At 44.3% G+C, this 16,454-nt stretch overlaps 1 protein-coding gene across 5 annotated transcripts in view; it reads right to left on the bottom strand.

The window, feature by feature from the left end:
* Positions 1-16,454, bottom strand: part of AHI1 (Abelson helper integration site 1) — a 191,714-nt gene that overhangs the window by 112,449 nt on the left and 62,811 nt on the right. For all 5 annotated transcript variants that reach the window (XR_012645037.1, XM_074990512.1, XM_074990515.1 and 2 more), the window contains exons 16-18: positions 16,038-16,168; positions 15,265-15,405; positions 6,728-6,927 (exon numbers count right to left, since the gene is read on the bottom strand). Coding sequence is in view for 4 of the 5 variants with exons in the window: in XM_074990512.1 (XP_074846613.1) it covers positions 6,728-6,927; positions 15,265-15,405; positions 16,038-16,168 (472 nt within the window). In the remaining variant the exon portion in view is untranslated. The remainder of the gene's footprint in view (positions 1-6,727; positions 6,928-15,264; positions 15,406-16,037; positions 16,169-16,454) is intronic.

The following is a 16,454-nucleotide window of genomic DNA, read 5'->3' as shown; positions in this document are numbered from 1 at the left end:
ATAGGATGGGCGAATACCGTGGGCCCTTCCTCTGTATGCTGAAAGGCTGATATAGCGGCGAGGTGGACTTTTAGCGAGGATAAAGAAAGCCCGCCCCTCTTGAGGTCAAATAAGTATTCTAGTATTATCGGTATAGGAACGTCAAGGGGAGCTCACTGCTTGGCGGAACACCAGGCTGTGAATGGAGTCCATTTCTGCTTGTAAGTCTTCCTGGTGGAAGTCCTTCGGCTACATTCCAGGACTTGTACTCCCTCCGTACATGTGCTCTCTAAGGAGCTGAGCCATGGATTAGCCATGCTTGTAAGCACAGACCCTGAGGGTGCGAGTGCACTATGGACCCCTGAGCCTGCGTGAGTAGGTCCGGCGCCACCGGTAGAGGGAACGGTGGGCGGTCCGACATGCACAGAAGCAAGGGAAACCATTGCTACCGATCCCACATTGGGACTATGAGTATCATGCGAGCTGTCTCCCTTCTGGCTTTCTGCAAGACCTTGTGGATAAGCGCTGTGGGGGGGAACGTGTAAAGTAGGGGACTCCTCCATGAAATCATGAATGCGTCCCCCAGGGATCCCCGCCCCACTCCTGCCCTGGAGCAGTACTGGGGACACTTCTTGTTGTGCTGGGTGGCAAACAGATCGATCTGGGGAAACCCCCATGTATGAAAAATGGGCCGTAGCAGCTCGGAGCGGATCTGCCATTCATGTGTGAGTGCGAAGCGCCTGCTCAGCTGATCTGCTTTCACGTTGTGAGCTCCCGGCAAGTACAAGGCTTTCAACGTTATGTTGTTGGCGATGCACCAGTTCCACAGTCAGACTGCTTCCGCACATAGGGCACGGGATTGGGCTCCTCCTTGTCGATTGATGTAAAACATAGTGGAGGTATTGTCGGTATTGATCCCGACTACTTTGCCATGTAGGCAGTCTCGAAAATGTTTGCAGGCGTTGAACACTGCTCTGAGCTCCAGTATGTTTATGTGCAGTGTCTGTTTCGCAGGGGACCATAGCCCTTGTGTGAACTTGTCACTGATGTGCGCTCCCCATCCTATGTGGGAGGCGTCAGTAGTAAGAAAAATAGAAATTTGTGGTTGGTGAAAGGGCACCCCTACTAGCAGATTCTTGGGGTTTTCCCACCACGCCAGGGATCTGCACACCTCTGTCGTGGGCGACACCACCCTGTGGACAGTGTGGGATGCCGGTTTGTAAATGCTCGCCAGCCAATGGTGCAGGCTTCGCATGTGCAATCTTGCGTTCTGTACCACAAATGTCGCTGCCGCCGTGTGGCCCAGCAGCTGTAAGCACGTTAAGACTGGCACCGTGGGGCTGTATGTGATGACTTGCACCAGCGAACTGATGGTGCGGAAGCGGGCATCGGGTAGGTACACCCTTGCTGTAATAGAGTTTATGCGTGCCCCTATGAACTCTATGTCTTGTGTGGGTTCGGTCTTTGACTTCGCGAGGTTGATGACTAGGCCCAGTGAAGAAAATGTGTCCGCTGTGATGCGTATCATGCGTAGGACCTCTGCCGTTGAGGCCCCTTTCAGCAGGCAGTCGTCCAGGTATGGGAAGATAAACACCCCCGTCTGTGCAGGTAGGCTGACACCACTGCCATGGTTTTGGTAAAGACTCTGGGGGCCGAGGAGAGGCCAAACGGAAGAACCCTGTACTGGAAGTGTTCCTTGCCGACCACGAAGCGGAGGAAGCGTCTGCGTGCCAGGTGGATTGTTATATGAAAATAAGCATCTTGTAAGTCGAGGGCTGCAAACCAATCTCCATCGTCCATTGCTGTGAGTATGGAGGCGACTGTGATCATCCGAAAACGTTGCCTGTGCAAGTAGCGGTTGAGGCCCCGAAGATCTAGGATGGGCCTCCAGTCTCCTGTTTTCTTCTCTGTTAGGAAGTAGTGTGAATAAAAACCTTTCCAATGGAATTGTTCCGGCACCCTTTCCACCGCCCCTATGAACCTAAGGTGGTCCACCTCCTGCTTGAGCCTCGCCTCGTGGGCAGCGTCCCAGAGGTGAGGGCTGGAAGGAGGCTTTGTCGGTGGGAGCGACTGGAAAGGGATCGCGTAACCCGTGGCTATGATCTCCAGCACCCATTTGTCTGTGGTGATCTTTTGCCATTGGGGGTGGAACGGTCTGAGGCGGTGATGGAACATGAGATGAGAGTGGCATTGAGCGATGGTAGTGATAGTGCAGCCCCCGACATACCCGTCAAACTTGTTGTCTGTGGGCCTGTCCCGCGGGAGTACGGTTTTGTTGAGAATGTCGCCTGGGAGTTCTGTACTGTTGCTGCTGTTGATGGCGCCCTTGGTCGTAGCCCTGTTGATACTGAGTGCGCTGCAGTTGGTACGGGTAGCGTCTTTGCTGAGGATAATATTTTTTCTTCCTGTATGGAGGAGTATAAATACCCAAGGTTCTAAGTGTAGCTCTCAAGTCCTTACTGGAGTGGAGGACCGAGTCTGTTGAGTCTGCAAACAGCTTTTGCGTGTCAAAGGGAAGGTCCATGATCTTCGCCTGTAGGTCCCTTGGGATACCCGATGTCTGGAGCCAGGATTCTCTACGCATGACCACTGCTGTAGCCGTTGAACGTGCCGCTGTATCCACCACATCCAGGGCAATCTGGACTCCCGTCCGCGATGCTGCGTAGTTCTCTTGCACTATTGCCTTTAACACCGGCTTCTTATCTTCCGGAAGTGAATCCATGAGAGGAGTAAGCCTGGAGTAGTTATCAAAATTATGGTTCGCTAGGTGTGCCGCATAATTTGCCATTCTCAGTAGCAGGGTAGAGGAGGAATATACTTTCCTGCCAAACAGCTCTAGCTTCTTGACATCTTTGTCCAATCCCCCTGATTTGTACTGAGAAGCCTTTGACCTCTGCTGGGACGATTCGATCACTAACGAATTTGGTTGTGGGTGACTGAAGAGGAACTCCATGCCCTTTGCCAGGACGAAGTACTTCTTATCCGCTCTCTTGTTCGTAGGCGGAACGGAGGCTGGAATCTGCCATATGGTGGTGGCTGACTCCATAATGGCTTCGTGCAGCGGAATAGCAATTTTGGATGAAGCCGGGGGTCTCAAATTTTTCAGGAGTTTGTGATGTTTCTCCTGCACCTCTGCCGTTTGAATGCCTTGCATGAAAGCCACCCTTTTAAACAGCTCCTGAAACTGTTTGAGGTCATCCAGGGGAGAGACATCCCCGGGGGCCATGGCCTCATCTGGGGAGGATGAGGAGGAACCACTAGGGTAAACCTCCCTTGAACCCTCAGGCTCCTGCGGTTGATGATACATTTGCTTGCTGGAGGATTGTGAAGGAAAGCCTCGGGGTTCTAAAATTAACTCCCCTTGAGATAACTGTGCTTCCGTCCCCAGTTGGGAGTGTCCACGGGGGTATTGAATGGCCGGGGGGTCCTGCCCCTGGGCGTAGGCCTGGGGTGTCTGTGTCCAGCATGATAAGCTGGCATGGCATGGCAGCACGGGCAAGGGTCTGCAGATGGAGACCTAGACCACTAGTGGGGTGTGTACCCCCGACGTGTGGGAGAGCAAGACCTCTGCGACGACACAGATAGAGGTGAAACTGGTTTGTGATAGTACTCCAGGGGATCCAATCCCAGAAAAGGTGAAGGTGGACCAAGCCATAGTGACATTGATTGGAGGAATGGAGAAGGAGGTTCTGGATAGGCTGGTGGAGTCCCAGGCCTTCTGGGCGGCGTGTGTAGCACAGGGTGAGGGCTTGTTGCTAGTAGCAGCTAGTAGCAGCACAGCCCTGTCCAGAGATGGGCTGCGGTGCCGGGCTTTTGATTTTGCCTTGCCCCTCCCCTGCAGGGCTGGCACCGCCCCCTCCCGTGCCGGGGATCTCAGCCCTGAGCTCGGCACGCTCAGCTGCGGTGCCACGCGGGTAACTTCCTCCGGTGCCTGCAGGCTCCGTGCCTGGCGGCCCTGCACCGTTGGTGCCGCGGGGGCCGGTGCCACCTGTGTCGGTGCCGCCGGTTCCGGCACTTGCCTCGCTGACGCTCTAGGCACCGTGCGTGCCGGCTGCTGTGTAACCGGAGGCTCAGCCTCTGCCACGTGCGCTGCCGCACTGCCACTTGCCTGAGTATGCGGCTAGGGGCTGTGCGCTCCGCTCATCCCGCTCACTGAAACCCCCGGCAAGGATCGAGCTGGGGAGAGTTTCCTCCGTTTCTGCACCGAGGGGGTCAGAGAAGCTGCCTTCCTCTTATGCAACCCAGAGGGCCCTTCTGGGTGAGGCTTCTCCGGCAACTTCGGCTGGAGGGCCTTGTCAAACAAGAGCATTTTAAGATGCATTTCTCTGTCTTTCCTGGCCCTGGCTGTGAGCTTAGCACAGTGAGAACACTTCTGGGTAACGTGATTCCCCCAGGCAGCGGATGCATTAACTATGCCCATCAGAGGCCGGCATAGCTTCATGGCAGGACTCACACTTTTTAAAATCTGAAGAGGCCATCGCGGTGAGTCCTTTACTGTTAATAGGGTACTTAGCACTTAATCCGTGCCTGTTTACCCGAATCGCGGTCACTGGCCTGCGGGGCAGCGGGCGGCCTACTGGCCTTCACGTCCACTCTTCTTCTCTGCTCCTCTCTCTCTTTTTATTCTATATTTTTCTTTTTCTTTTCTTTTTTTTTTTTTTTTTTTTGATATTCTCTTTGTCCTCTTTTTTTTTTTTTTTACCGGAAAAAACAACAATTTACACGTAGAAACACTATCTAATCTGACTCTGGCCTTAGCCTGAGTGGATTCCGTCTGCAGCCGATGGTGGTTGAGAAGGAACTGGCGGGGACCGTATCACACACGTGGCCGGGGGCGCTCAGGGGAGCGGTGCGCGCCGGCGCATGAGCGATCCAGGAGAAACTGCTGGAAGATTTCTGATCTGCAGCGCCGGGCGAGCCCGACACCTATTGTGGAGCACCCACGGGGACACTCGAAGGAGAATGGGTCGTTATATATGTGCGAGTTTTGTGTATACATCTGCAAAACATATACTGCAGAAAATTTAGCCTTGTATATACACATATACTAGATTACCCAAATACAGTGGAAACTAAATCACAGTTAAGGTTATTGATTTAAACGACAATGATGTTTAACAATAGGAAACAACCAACCACAATTATTTAAACTGCCTATCACTCAAGTAAATATGATCTTATTTGCAATCATATAACTGAACATGTTTCTTCAATTTAATAATTACTAAAAGATAAAGCAGGTGAGATGATACATTTGCTTCAACAAGAAATTGTCAAAATTTAATTAGTGATGTCAAACTGACAAATGTATCTTAATTAAAAATGAAACCACCATAAAAACTGTTAAATATGAATATTTCTGAATAAGCATTAGTCATGAGAGTTTACAGCCTTGAAAGATAAAGCATAACTATGTAGCTTGTCAGAAACATAGTACAAACAAGACATTTTTAAATACTGCCAAAAACTGCAATTGTGTGTGTTCATTCAAGTCATGCAAATTTCTCTTCTTGGTTCTGATACAAAGATGTTATTCACTTTTGGCAGAGATGTGTGGTGGCTGTATAATTTGTGTTTAGCCTCCAACTACATCAGAATATTTACATTTTAGTAGAACTTTGTTTTTCAGATTTAATATTGATCTCTGATTAATCATAATTGAGTAGAACTAAATCATATATCTATATCTATATATCTAGAAACAGCACTAGATGCAGATCTGAAGGCACTGCTACGCCATATAAGGTTAGGTATTGTGTGTCTTGAAAAGTATGAAGCACACAATTATTTTCTCTAAACAGTGTTAATACTCCTTGGCTATGGTTACACTAGTGAGTTTTGCAGACAAAACCTCAGTTTTGTCAACAAAACTGGTGAAACATTCACACACGAAATGCATGTTGGTAGAAAACTCAGCACTTTTGCCAGCAGCATTCTGCCTGTTAGTTGTGAGGCATAACGCTACTGTCGACAGATGCTGTCATCAAAAAAGCTGTGTGAATGCTCTGGGGGAGGGAGGCCAGGCATTCTCTCGACAGACAGAGCATCCAGAACAATAGGCAGCCCTGTCTGCTGTGCTTCTGGGTGCCTGTTTTGTTGAGAGAGCAGCCAGGCAGTCTGGCTGCTGTATTGACAGAGTGGAAAGCCCTCCTAACTGGCTTTAGTGCTTTGTCGGGAAATCTCTTCTGACAGTGACTTCTGTCGACAGAGCGCTGTGGTGTAACCATAGCCCTTGTGTAACTATTATGCATCTTTTGTAGAGACTGAACTATTTTTGCCTATATTTTAAGTGGAAATATTACTACTACTATTATTATTGAGGTTAGGAAAGGATTTTCTGGGCGTGCTGTGCATCCTACGTATGACTAGCTGATTTGAAAATACCACCAGTTTGTATCTTCTAAGCGAACATAGATGCAGATGGAGCTCTCAAAAAGTCAGTATATGGTGGTAGGCAATTCACATTAATGTCAATGGATGCTGCCAAAAGAATCCTTAATCACTAATGGGTGGTAAAAATCAAAAATAACACATACATATATACACACACATATATATATGATCTAATCATTGAACAAGCACAGAAAGTGCATTGACAATGTAAACAGGAGTTACATTCATTTATTAAAAGAACAACAGACTTACAAAATACACACGGATGATTTGTAATATGTGCTTGTGATATAAAGAATATTGCTATCATACAAGACGACTTTGTAATTTACTTGGAAATACAAATTTGACATACCATGACAGAGTCAAGTTTCTGCTTCACTTTCTGCATTCTCATGGATATTCTTGCAACACTGACAAATTCATCTGCTGGAGACATTGTTGAATCTTTCTGTGCAGAAATATGAGAACTGCTAAGAATTTGTGGCCCTCTGGGTGTTGTTGATGCGAGTGACCCACTGAGATCTTTTACTATTTCAGCCTCTCGCTGCGCAACTGCAGAAATAATCAATATTAAAAGTTTAGATCAAGTCTTAGTAGTTTCCAAAAAAAACACTGATTAAGTATATAGATCATATTAAATTCTAAGACTATGCTGAACAAGGCAAACTATATACCAAAAGCTCTACATCAAAAGAAATTTTTTTACGTTACATAGTTCAGAAAGAACAGTGTTACCATTGAGTTTGATTCTGTCCCCCATGCATGCAACGAGACAGGGAACTTATGGCAAACAAATAGTACATGATTATTAACTGCCATTAGACACTATCAGTAGTAGTAGGCATCCTTCAGTCTGCATAGACTATGGATCGTGCTCTTTAAAGTTTCAATTGAGGACTTCATTTACAGCGTCTATTGTGACTATGAAGACCCACACGAGAGTGACAGTCCTTGCTGCATCTCTTGCAGAAGTAGTGGGTGTCTGGCAAGTCCTTAGTGTGCTTTCTGTGCACTCGCTTCTCCTCTGCTAGCTGTCTGATCTTCATCTCACCCTGATGAAGGCCCTTGTGTAACCCCTGCCTCCATCTGCTGCGGTCGTCTGCTAGTTCTTCCCAGTTGTCCAGCTCGATGTCTACCTCTCTGAGGTCTCTCTTGCAGACATCATTGTAGCGCAACTGGGGGCGTCCGGGAGGTATTTTGCCAGAGGCTAGCTCACCATACAGGATGTCTTTTGGAATCCTTCCATCATTCATCATGTGGACGTGGCCAAGCCAGAGGAGTCGACGCTGCCTGGGGAGGGTGTGCATGGTTGGGATTCCAGCTTGCTTGAGGATGGCGGTGTTGGTCACTCTGTCCTTCCATGATATTCCAAGGATGCGCCTGAGGCAGCGCAAGTGGAAGACGTTCAGCCTCTTTTCCTGGCAGGCATACAGGGTCCAAGTCTCGCTGTCATAAAGGAGGGTGCTGAGGATGCAGGCTCTGTAGACTTGCATTTTGGTGTGAGTGTACAGCTTGTTGTTATTCCACACTCTCTTGCTGAGTCTGGACAGAGTTGTGGCTGCTTTTCCGATCCTCCTATTTAGCTCAGTGTCCAATGACAGGGTGTCAGTGATGGTGGACCCGAGGTAAATGAACTCGTGGACGACCTCTAACGTATAGTTATCAATGCTGATTGATGGGGATTCAGCAACCTCCTGACCGAGTACATTTGTCTTCTTTAGGCTGATGGTAAGCCCAAAGTCCTTGCATGCTTTGGAGAACTGATCCAGCAGTTTTTGAAGCTGGTCTTCTGTGTGAGACACTACGGCAGCATCGTCTGCGAACAGCATGTTTCTGATGAGGACTTCCCGCACCTTAGACTTAGCTTTCAGCCTTGCAAGATTAAACAGTTTCCCATCAGATCTTGTGTGCAGCAAGATGCCCTCTATTGAAGATCCAAAGGCATGCTTCCGGAGGCGTGCGAAGCAGATCCCAAACAATGTCGGAGCAAGCACGCATCCTTGTTTGACGCCGCTCCTGATTCTGAAAGCATCTGATAATGCGCCGTCATATTGGATGGTTCCTCTCATGTCTTCGCGGAATGACTGGATCATCTTGAGTAACCGTGGAGGACAGCCTATCTTGTGGAGCAGTTTGAACAGACCATCCCTGCTGACCAAGTCAAAGGCCTTGGTCAGGTTGATGAAGGCTATGTAGAGTGGCTTTCTCTGCTCCCTGCACTTCTCCTGCAGCTGCCTTAGGCTACGTCTACACGTGCAGCCAACATCGAAATAGCTTATTTCGATGAATAACGTCTACACGTCCTCCAGGGCCGGCAACGTCGATGTTCAACTTCTACGTTGCTCAGCCCAACATCGAAATAGGCGCAGTGAGGGAACGTCTACACGTCAAAGTAGCACACATCGAAATAGGGATGCCAGGCACAGCTGCAGACAGGGTCACAGGGCGGACTCAACAGCCAGCTGCTCCCTTAAAGGGCCCCTCCCAGACACAGTTGCACTAAACAACACAAAATACACAGAGCTGACAACTGGTTGCAGACCCTGTGCCTGCAGCATAGATCCCCAGCTGCCGCAGAAGCAGCCAGAAGCCCTGGGCTAAGGGCTGCTGCCCACGGTGACCATAGAGCCCCACAGGGGCTGGAGAGAGAGCATCTCTCAACCCCCCAGCTGATGGCCGCCATGGAGGACCCAGCAATTTCGACGTTGCGGGACGCGGATCGTCTACACGGTCCCTACTTCGACATTGAACGTCGAAGTAGGGCGCTATTCCTATCTCCTCATGAGATTAGCGACTTCGACGTCTCACCGCCTAACGTCGAAGTTAACTTCGAAATAGCGCCCGATGCGTGTAGACGCGACGGGCGCTATTTCGAAGTTGGTGCCGCTACTTCGAAGTAGCGTGCACGTGTAGACGCAGCCTTAGAGAGAAGACCATGTCAATGGTAGACCTCTCTGCACGGAATCCGCACTGCGATTCAGGGTACACCCTCTCAGCAATCTTCTGGAGTCTGCCAAGGATGATGCGAGTGAACAGTTTACCAGTGACGCTTAGGAGGGAGATTCCACAGTAGTTGTTGCAGTCGCTTCTGTCTCCTTTGTTCTTATACAATGTTAGCGTTGCGCATATCCTGTGGAACCTCACCCTCTTTCCAGCACAGGCACAGTAGCTCATGTAGGGGTTCCAGGAGTGTGTCCGCAGCACATTTGATTACCTCTGGTGGTATACCATCCTGACCAGGGGCCTTTCCTGCTGCAATGCTGTTGATGGCTCTCTTCAGTTCATCCACAGTCGGTTCTTGATCCAGTTCGTCCATTACTGGTAGGAGCTCAACAGCATCGAGGGCTGCGTCAACCACAACGTTCTCGTGTGAGTACAGCTCGGAGTAGTGCTCAACCCAGCGCTCTATCTGTTTGGCTTTGTCAGCAATGACTTCACCAGATTTCAGAGGTGCCACCTTGTTCTGGGTGGGTCCTAATGCCTTCCTCATACCCTCGTACATTCTATCATAATACATACATCAAGAATGCAGAACTAAAATTGCATGGGCAACCACAAATCTGGCTTGAGTTTGAAACCTAAATGAATTACTGTTTTAAGAATTGTTGTATGCAATTTAGGGTGTTCTTGTATTTTAAAAGGAAAACTGTAAAATCAAGTCTCATTATGTCTTGTGTAACAAATCAAACATCACATCACTTACAAGGGCTGAAACCTGGACTTTCACTACTGCACAGCTTTTTCATTTGAGCTGTAAGTCCAATTAGAGTAGCTGTTAAAAGGAACAGGTGTGTTCTCCCTGGGAAGATGACCTGATGGCACCACGACCTAGGTCAAAGAAAAGCCACGTCCAATTTAGCACCCTCTGACCACTCCTACGCCAGATGTGGTGAGGATTATCATTCAACATGTTACCCCATAAAGGTGGACAGATCACAGGAGCAATGTGCTGGATCCCTTGAATAATCTAGGAGGAAGATCCTAGCCAGAGTGTCTCATCATCCCATTTCTACACCTGTTCTGACAACTCTGTGGCATTCCCTGTAACAATTTGCTGCTGCTTTGCTGAAGTATGAGCCTAATTAGAAACTTAACATTCAATTATTCTGATATGCTGTGAAAGCACTTCAGACAAACCTAAGTAATAGAAGTGAGTGACAATTTTAAAAGAGTGTGTGTCAAGTTTAAAACAGTAACTCAGCAAAACCCAGATGGGATTTCATGAGACAAAAAAGGGAACTTCTCTAGCCTCAGGGTTTTCACCCTGCCAAATTTCAAAGTCCTCTGGTAAACAATGAAGATGTTATAAGCTTTTAAAAAAGAAACATTAGAATCTTTGAAAATGGAAAATGTTCAGTAACCTAAAAGTCACGACCAGCTCTCCCTAGAAATACAGGGCTTCAGTGCACCCAGCACTGAACAAGTGAGGAGTAAATTATATAAAACCTCAGTGAAATAATTTAAAATTAGATGCTGTATTTTGAACATGCCAGTTGTATGGATATGATGTATCCACAGTTAATGTTGGAATATAAGCAACAGTTTAATACTAGCATTCAGTTACCAAAACACATAGAATTCAGCTGGTGATTATCACATGTGCATTTCTCTGGTTCTATTGAATCTTCATCAATTTTGTGATAGAGATGCTACCAGTAAAGCCACATGTAAAGTTCCGAGGAAATGCCCTGATGATATACTTAGCCATGCAAAGTATTCTGCACCTAAATACCCAGCTCCCTCCTGCCGCCATCTTCTAATGCTCACTCACACACACACTCTCCATCTTTCTGCTGGCCCATCTTCATCCGACCACACCATCCCTGTTCAAGGGTTTTCACAAAGAGCAGCTTCTCTGATGTCTTGATTCCAGAATTCCCCTTTTTCTCCCTTCTTCCCACACACAAGCCTGACTTCCTCCCACTGTTGGTATTCACCATCTTCTAATACTGAGCTGATTCATCGTGACTTTTAGTCAGCAGTTGTTTTCTCTTGATAAAACTATTAGTAAAATATAACCTTAGGCAGGCTGTCCTACACAACTGTAAAAAGATCACTGACACTAAATTTATGTGAATTGTATATTTTCTAACTTCCAGTTCTTATTTTTTACTGAAAGATGATACTGTTTTTCCAGATGGTAAGAGGAGGATAAAATTTATTCAAATAAATCCAGGTTGAGATAAAGAAGAGATTAGGTACAGTAATTATTCTGCAGGAAACCACCTACATACAGGAAAGAGTGTTTTCAAAAATGGGTTTAAGATAAACAATGGTTCTATTAAAGATCATTTTCATTTTAAAAAGTCCATTTTCCAATAATCAAGGAAAAAATGAAATTGAAAAGACCAAGCACATTTGGGAACATGCACTAAATGACAAAGATTTGAGTAAAATGCAGGCTTCTAGTTCAACTAAAGTTAGTAATTTGGTAGGTCCAGTCTAGCAAGTGCTCGTGGAAGTCATTAAGTGGTACAGCTTGGGCAATTTGAACTGAAGATCCTGAGCTTACAATTCAGTTCCTTCTGCCTGCTACTAGGCTTTGTATTTCTTTCCCTCTAAACCCTTGCTGTTGCTTTTACTAGGATTGCTCTGGTGTTTATCCAGTCTAGCAGCACTCAGATCATTTAGAGAATTGTCTCTGAGAAAAATTTCTAAAGCTGACAACTGAACACATTTAGGCACAGCACATATCCTGCACAAGCAGGCCTGATCATGCAGAGTAAGATATTTCAGCAAAACAGCTTAAGGGCTGGAAACCTCAGGTTTTGGGAAAAGATTTTGGCAATATCCTTTGCACGGCCATTAGGGTCCAATTAGGCAACCATGTGGGCTAGCTGCCAGGTACCAGCATTAACTGATATTATCTTGATCAAAGTTGAGCCCATTTGCCTTTTAACCACATACTTGACTTCTACAGTTTTTAGACTGTGGCATCAGGAAGACAAAGGATTTCAGTATTCCTTATTTAACGTCTGTTCATAGTAAACATTTAAAGGATTTTTTTTACAGCAGCTGATTTAAATCAAATTATGGAACAAGAAGAATCTTCAAAATGTTACAAGTGACTAAAATTAATTTTACTGTATGATTATCTCCTTAGCACTAATGCGATAAAATTGTCTTATCAAAGAAGGCATGACATTTTTAACCAAAAAGGGAAAAAAGTTAATAGCAAACTCTGTCAGAATGTACCACCATCCACAACCTACACATTATTGTAATAACCTTTGTTCAACATGTTCCCCGCGAGATATTATCTAAAAGCTCTTAATTTGTTCCAATAAAATACACGTGACGATATTGTACGTGAACATTCTAAGATTCTACTGTATGTTGTTCTTCACACGTGTTTCATGCTGAGGATGGCAAACAAAGAAAATGTTATTTTCTGCTGCTATTTTGAAATAAATACATAGTATAGTCATAGGCTTTATGTCCTTCCATTTACTGCACCAAAAAGGAAACAGCCATCAAAGTTTAGTTAGTAAGACTGCTGTGTGAAATGAGAAAACTTTGCTTTCGATTTAACTTGTTAGGCACCAGTTGCATTTCATCTTTATCCTGTAACCATTACTGACTTATGCCTCATTATTTGTAGTCACTTAAAATCCCTTTGTAGTTTATAAACTTGTTTAATTTTTTATCTAATCCAGTGTGTTCACAATGAAGTATCTAAAACTCTTTTTGGAGGTAACAAGATGCATTCATATTATTTCTACTAAAGACATTACAGTTCTTATATAAACCTGTTTTGCCCAAGAGAGGACTGGGCAGTATAGGACACACATTTCTAGGGGAAAATCTAAGACCAGGAGTGAGCTGTGGTCACTCTGTCATATAACCCAGGCTGGCAAGGATGAATGCATGGTGCTTGCCTACAGCACACAGAGATATAGCTGGGAGTGACTTGCATGTTGGAGGCTTTTTTCAGCAATATGGACTGCAGGCTACAGCAGCAAAGCATCAGAAAAGGCATCAAGGCTTGAGGCCAGAGGGGCCATGTTTACTCATTTGTCGGGATTGTACCTGGTATGTTGCACAGTGTATGCGCAAAAGACCACACAACCTATGAACTGGTTTACTGATGAGAAAACGTCAGTAACTTTGTTAAAACAACAGATGACTTGAAGTACCAATGTAATCTCAGTGTGATTTTTGTTTAACATGTACATATCCTGTTGATTGTTGAAGACACAACCATGTTTTCCATTGAATAGAACATGAATTTCCAGGAAGTACACAGTTAAATACCAATGAAACCTGTCTAATTCAAGAATGCAATTTTATTTAACTATTTGAAAGAGAATTTTCTTCATCATTAGTAACAACATATATACATTTTTAAACAAAACCATACTGCAAATCAGTTCTCAGCTGCAGAGGGCTCCATAGCGGGAAGATCTAATTCCTAGATAAACCAGCAGGAGGCACTGTACTGGTGAGTGCTCAGACTTGTTAAAGGCCACAATTTAAGAAAGCATCCCTGTTGAAGAAAATACTGAAGCACATGCTGAAAGTGCTCTCCTGAACAAGGACAGATTTGAGAACATGCTTAAGGGTTTTCAGAGTCAGTTTTTAATCAGAGACACAATTATTTATGATTTTCTAGCCAAAGAGCTAAACAGAACAGATTACAAGTTGGCATTTAATATTGACCATTGATTGTGTAAATTTAATTTGTTCAGTAAAATCATGTCACTACAGTATATGGAGGATTTCAACCTTATTTTAAAGTTGCTAGGCATTATGGGCTTCTTTAAAATTATTCACTGTATTATCAAGACAGCAACTAAATGGGAAATTTGATCTTTTGCATTACCTATTAATCTTCATCAACACAAACAGCAGCCATTACTTAACAGCAGATGTAAACTGAAAAAACCCAGAGTATATTTGTGTGTATATAACATACTGCCTATACATCTTTGTCATATCTGACATCAAGATGAAACATCCTGAACTAAAAAAAAGAAGGGTGCCACTGAATAGTAAACAATAAAATCTAAAATCAAGAAATCTATCAGTTTTTAAGACTAAGTCCCCATTAACTACATGCTAGTGATCGCCAGGGATCCTAGCATTCCATGATTTAAAAAACCCTAACATTTGCCATAAAAATCTGTGATTTTCTGAAATTAAAATGAATTGCTGAATTTTTAGTTTCCCTTGCCACAGTAGTGTGTCTCACTGTGGGAGCTGGCCACCCAAAACTTGATGCACAGGGCTAACAGTACTGGTACCAGTTCAGTTAATACAGTGAACTGAATAACAGAAGCTTGAATAAATGTGGTTCCATTGTATGTTTGTTTTTCTCCCACAAAATATAAACACTAAATCATTTTCTGTATAAACCACAAATTCCATGTTTTTCTATAGCAAATAGATTTTGAGACTCACTGAGGATAACACACTTGTTTTGGAATTATACTGCAGCCTGGAGATTGCCTACAGAGGACCAAATGGGCCTAGATTTTCCTCAACAATTATACCATTTCTAAATTTTTAAAAAATATTTTATATCCTATCAAACATAAAACATTAATATTTTCATTAAACTCTCTGTACTGTGAGAAAATGCAAATTTGCTGGACTCTATAATGCAGCCCAGGATTGAAATGGGGCTCTAATAACTGATGTGACATCACTAGCACGATATAAAATGCTGAGGGTATGACCTGGAGTGGGATGCGATGACTGGTCTGGAATTCAGACAAACATACAAAATCATGAGAGAAAGGTAAGTCTGAAGGTAATTCTGTATTGATCTTAAGCACAGTCCTTGCACAGCACATCTGTTTTTTTGTTTTTTAAAGAATCTTTGCAAGTCACTTCTGGAAAGATAGACAGTCACCAAGATTCCTATGCATTGATAAATGCTCAATGTACCTTTGTAATCATAAATGTACACTATTATTGGCTGGTTTTGACCAAAGGCACAAAAGGACACCATGTTTTCATGTGGATGAAAGGCAACATCTCGAACTGGAAATGTGAAGGAAAGGTCAGAATACATGGCTACTTGGTCACCTACAAAAAGAAAAAACAGTTTTTAACTTGTGCTGTCATGAAAATTTTACATTATAATGCTGCAACTTTTTATAATATTCACTCATCCTTATATAGTTACGTTACCAAAATCTTAAGAGGACATCTTTGTATATTAAACTAGTTTATAACTTGGAAAGCATTAACCACATAAATACTGTGGTATCCTATATGGAAAGGATAACAGAACAAAAAGCCAAATTAGAAGTGTTTAATTAGTATTAGAAATCTGAGCTACTACCTGTAATTCGTTTTATTCCCATACAAATACAATTGTTAACTCAGAGCAAATAACTAATAACTGGAGCCCTGCGCAGATACAAAATTTGTATCCACATCTGTATCTGCAAAAATGAGCCATGAACATCTGCATCCACATCTGAGGATGCAGATACTAGCAGATATAATAAACTGGACATCCACAGATTTTCAGGGCTCCACTAAAAACACTAAAAGGCATGGCTTCAAGTTTTAAGGTTAAGGGCATCAAACTGTATTTGTATTTTGCTCCAAAGTTATTAAACAGAAAAAGGTTTTTATTTTTGTTTTTAAAGAAGGCTCTTCCAGAAAGCTTGACAACCTGGCCTAATATTGTGAAATAATTGATGGGTTACCTGTTTCTGGATTCCAAACATATGCTATGCCATCTTCACTTCCAGAAAAAAGAAATGTCCCACATGGTGTTAAGGTACTGTGAATCTTCTCTCGGTAGTTCGTGGCACCTATATATTTCTTTGAAGCTAAGCTAAAAGGAAGCAATAACAGACAAAATTTCCCATACCTCACGTATTAATTATCCAATGAATAAAGAACACCAACTCAGTTTCTTGCATCCAAAGTAGACACCAGTGCACTGCCCAGTTATTCATTACATGTCCCATGTTCTCCCTCAAACCCTTCTCTTTCCTGACTTGCATAATGGGCACTTTTACTCTGATAGCGCAGGGAAACACTTAAGCCCATACCTTTGGAAATGGCAAAGGAATTCCCTGATCTGGACAGTGCATACAAAAGCTGTCTCTACATTTCCC

The sequence above is a fragment of the Carettochelys insculpta genome, chromosome 3 (genome assembly GCF_033958435.1).
Source record: "Carettochelys insculpta isolate YL-2023 chromosome 3, ASM3395843v1, whole genome shotgun sequence".
In the NCBI taxonomy this organism is placed as follows: Eukaryota; Metazoa; Chordata; order Testudines; family Carettochelyidae; genus Carettochelys; species Carettochelys insculpta.
Note: the sequence above shows the minus strand (reverse complement) of the source record. Positions and strands in the feature narration are given on the sequence as shown.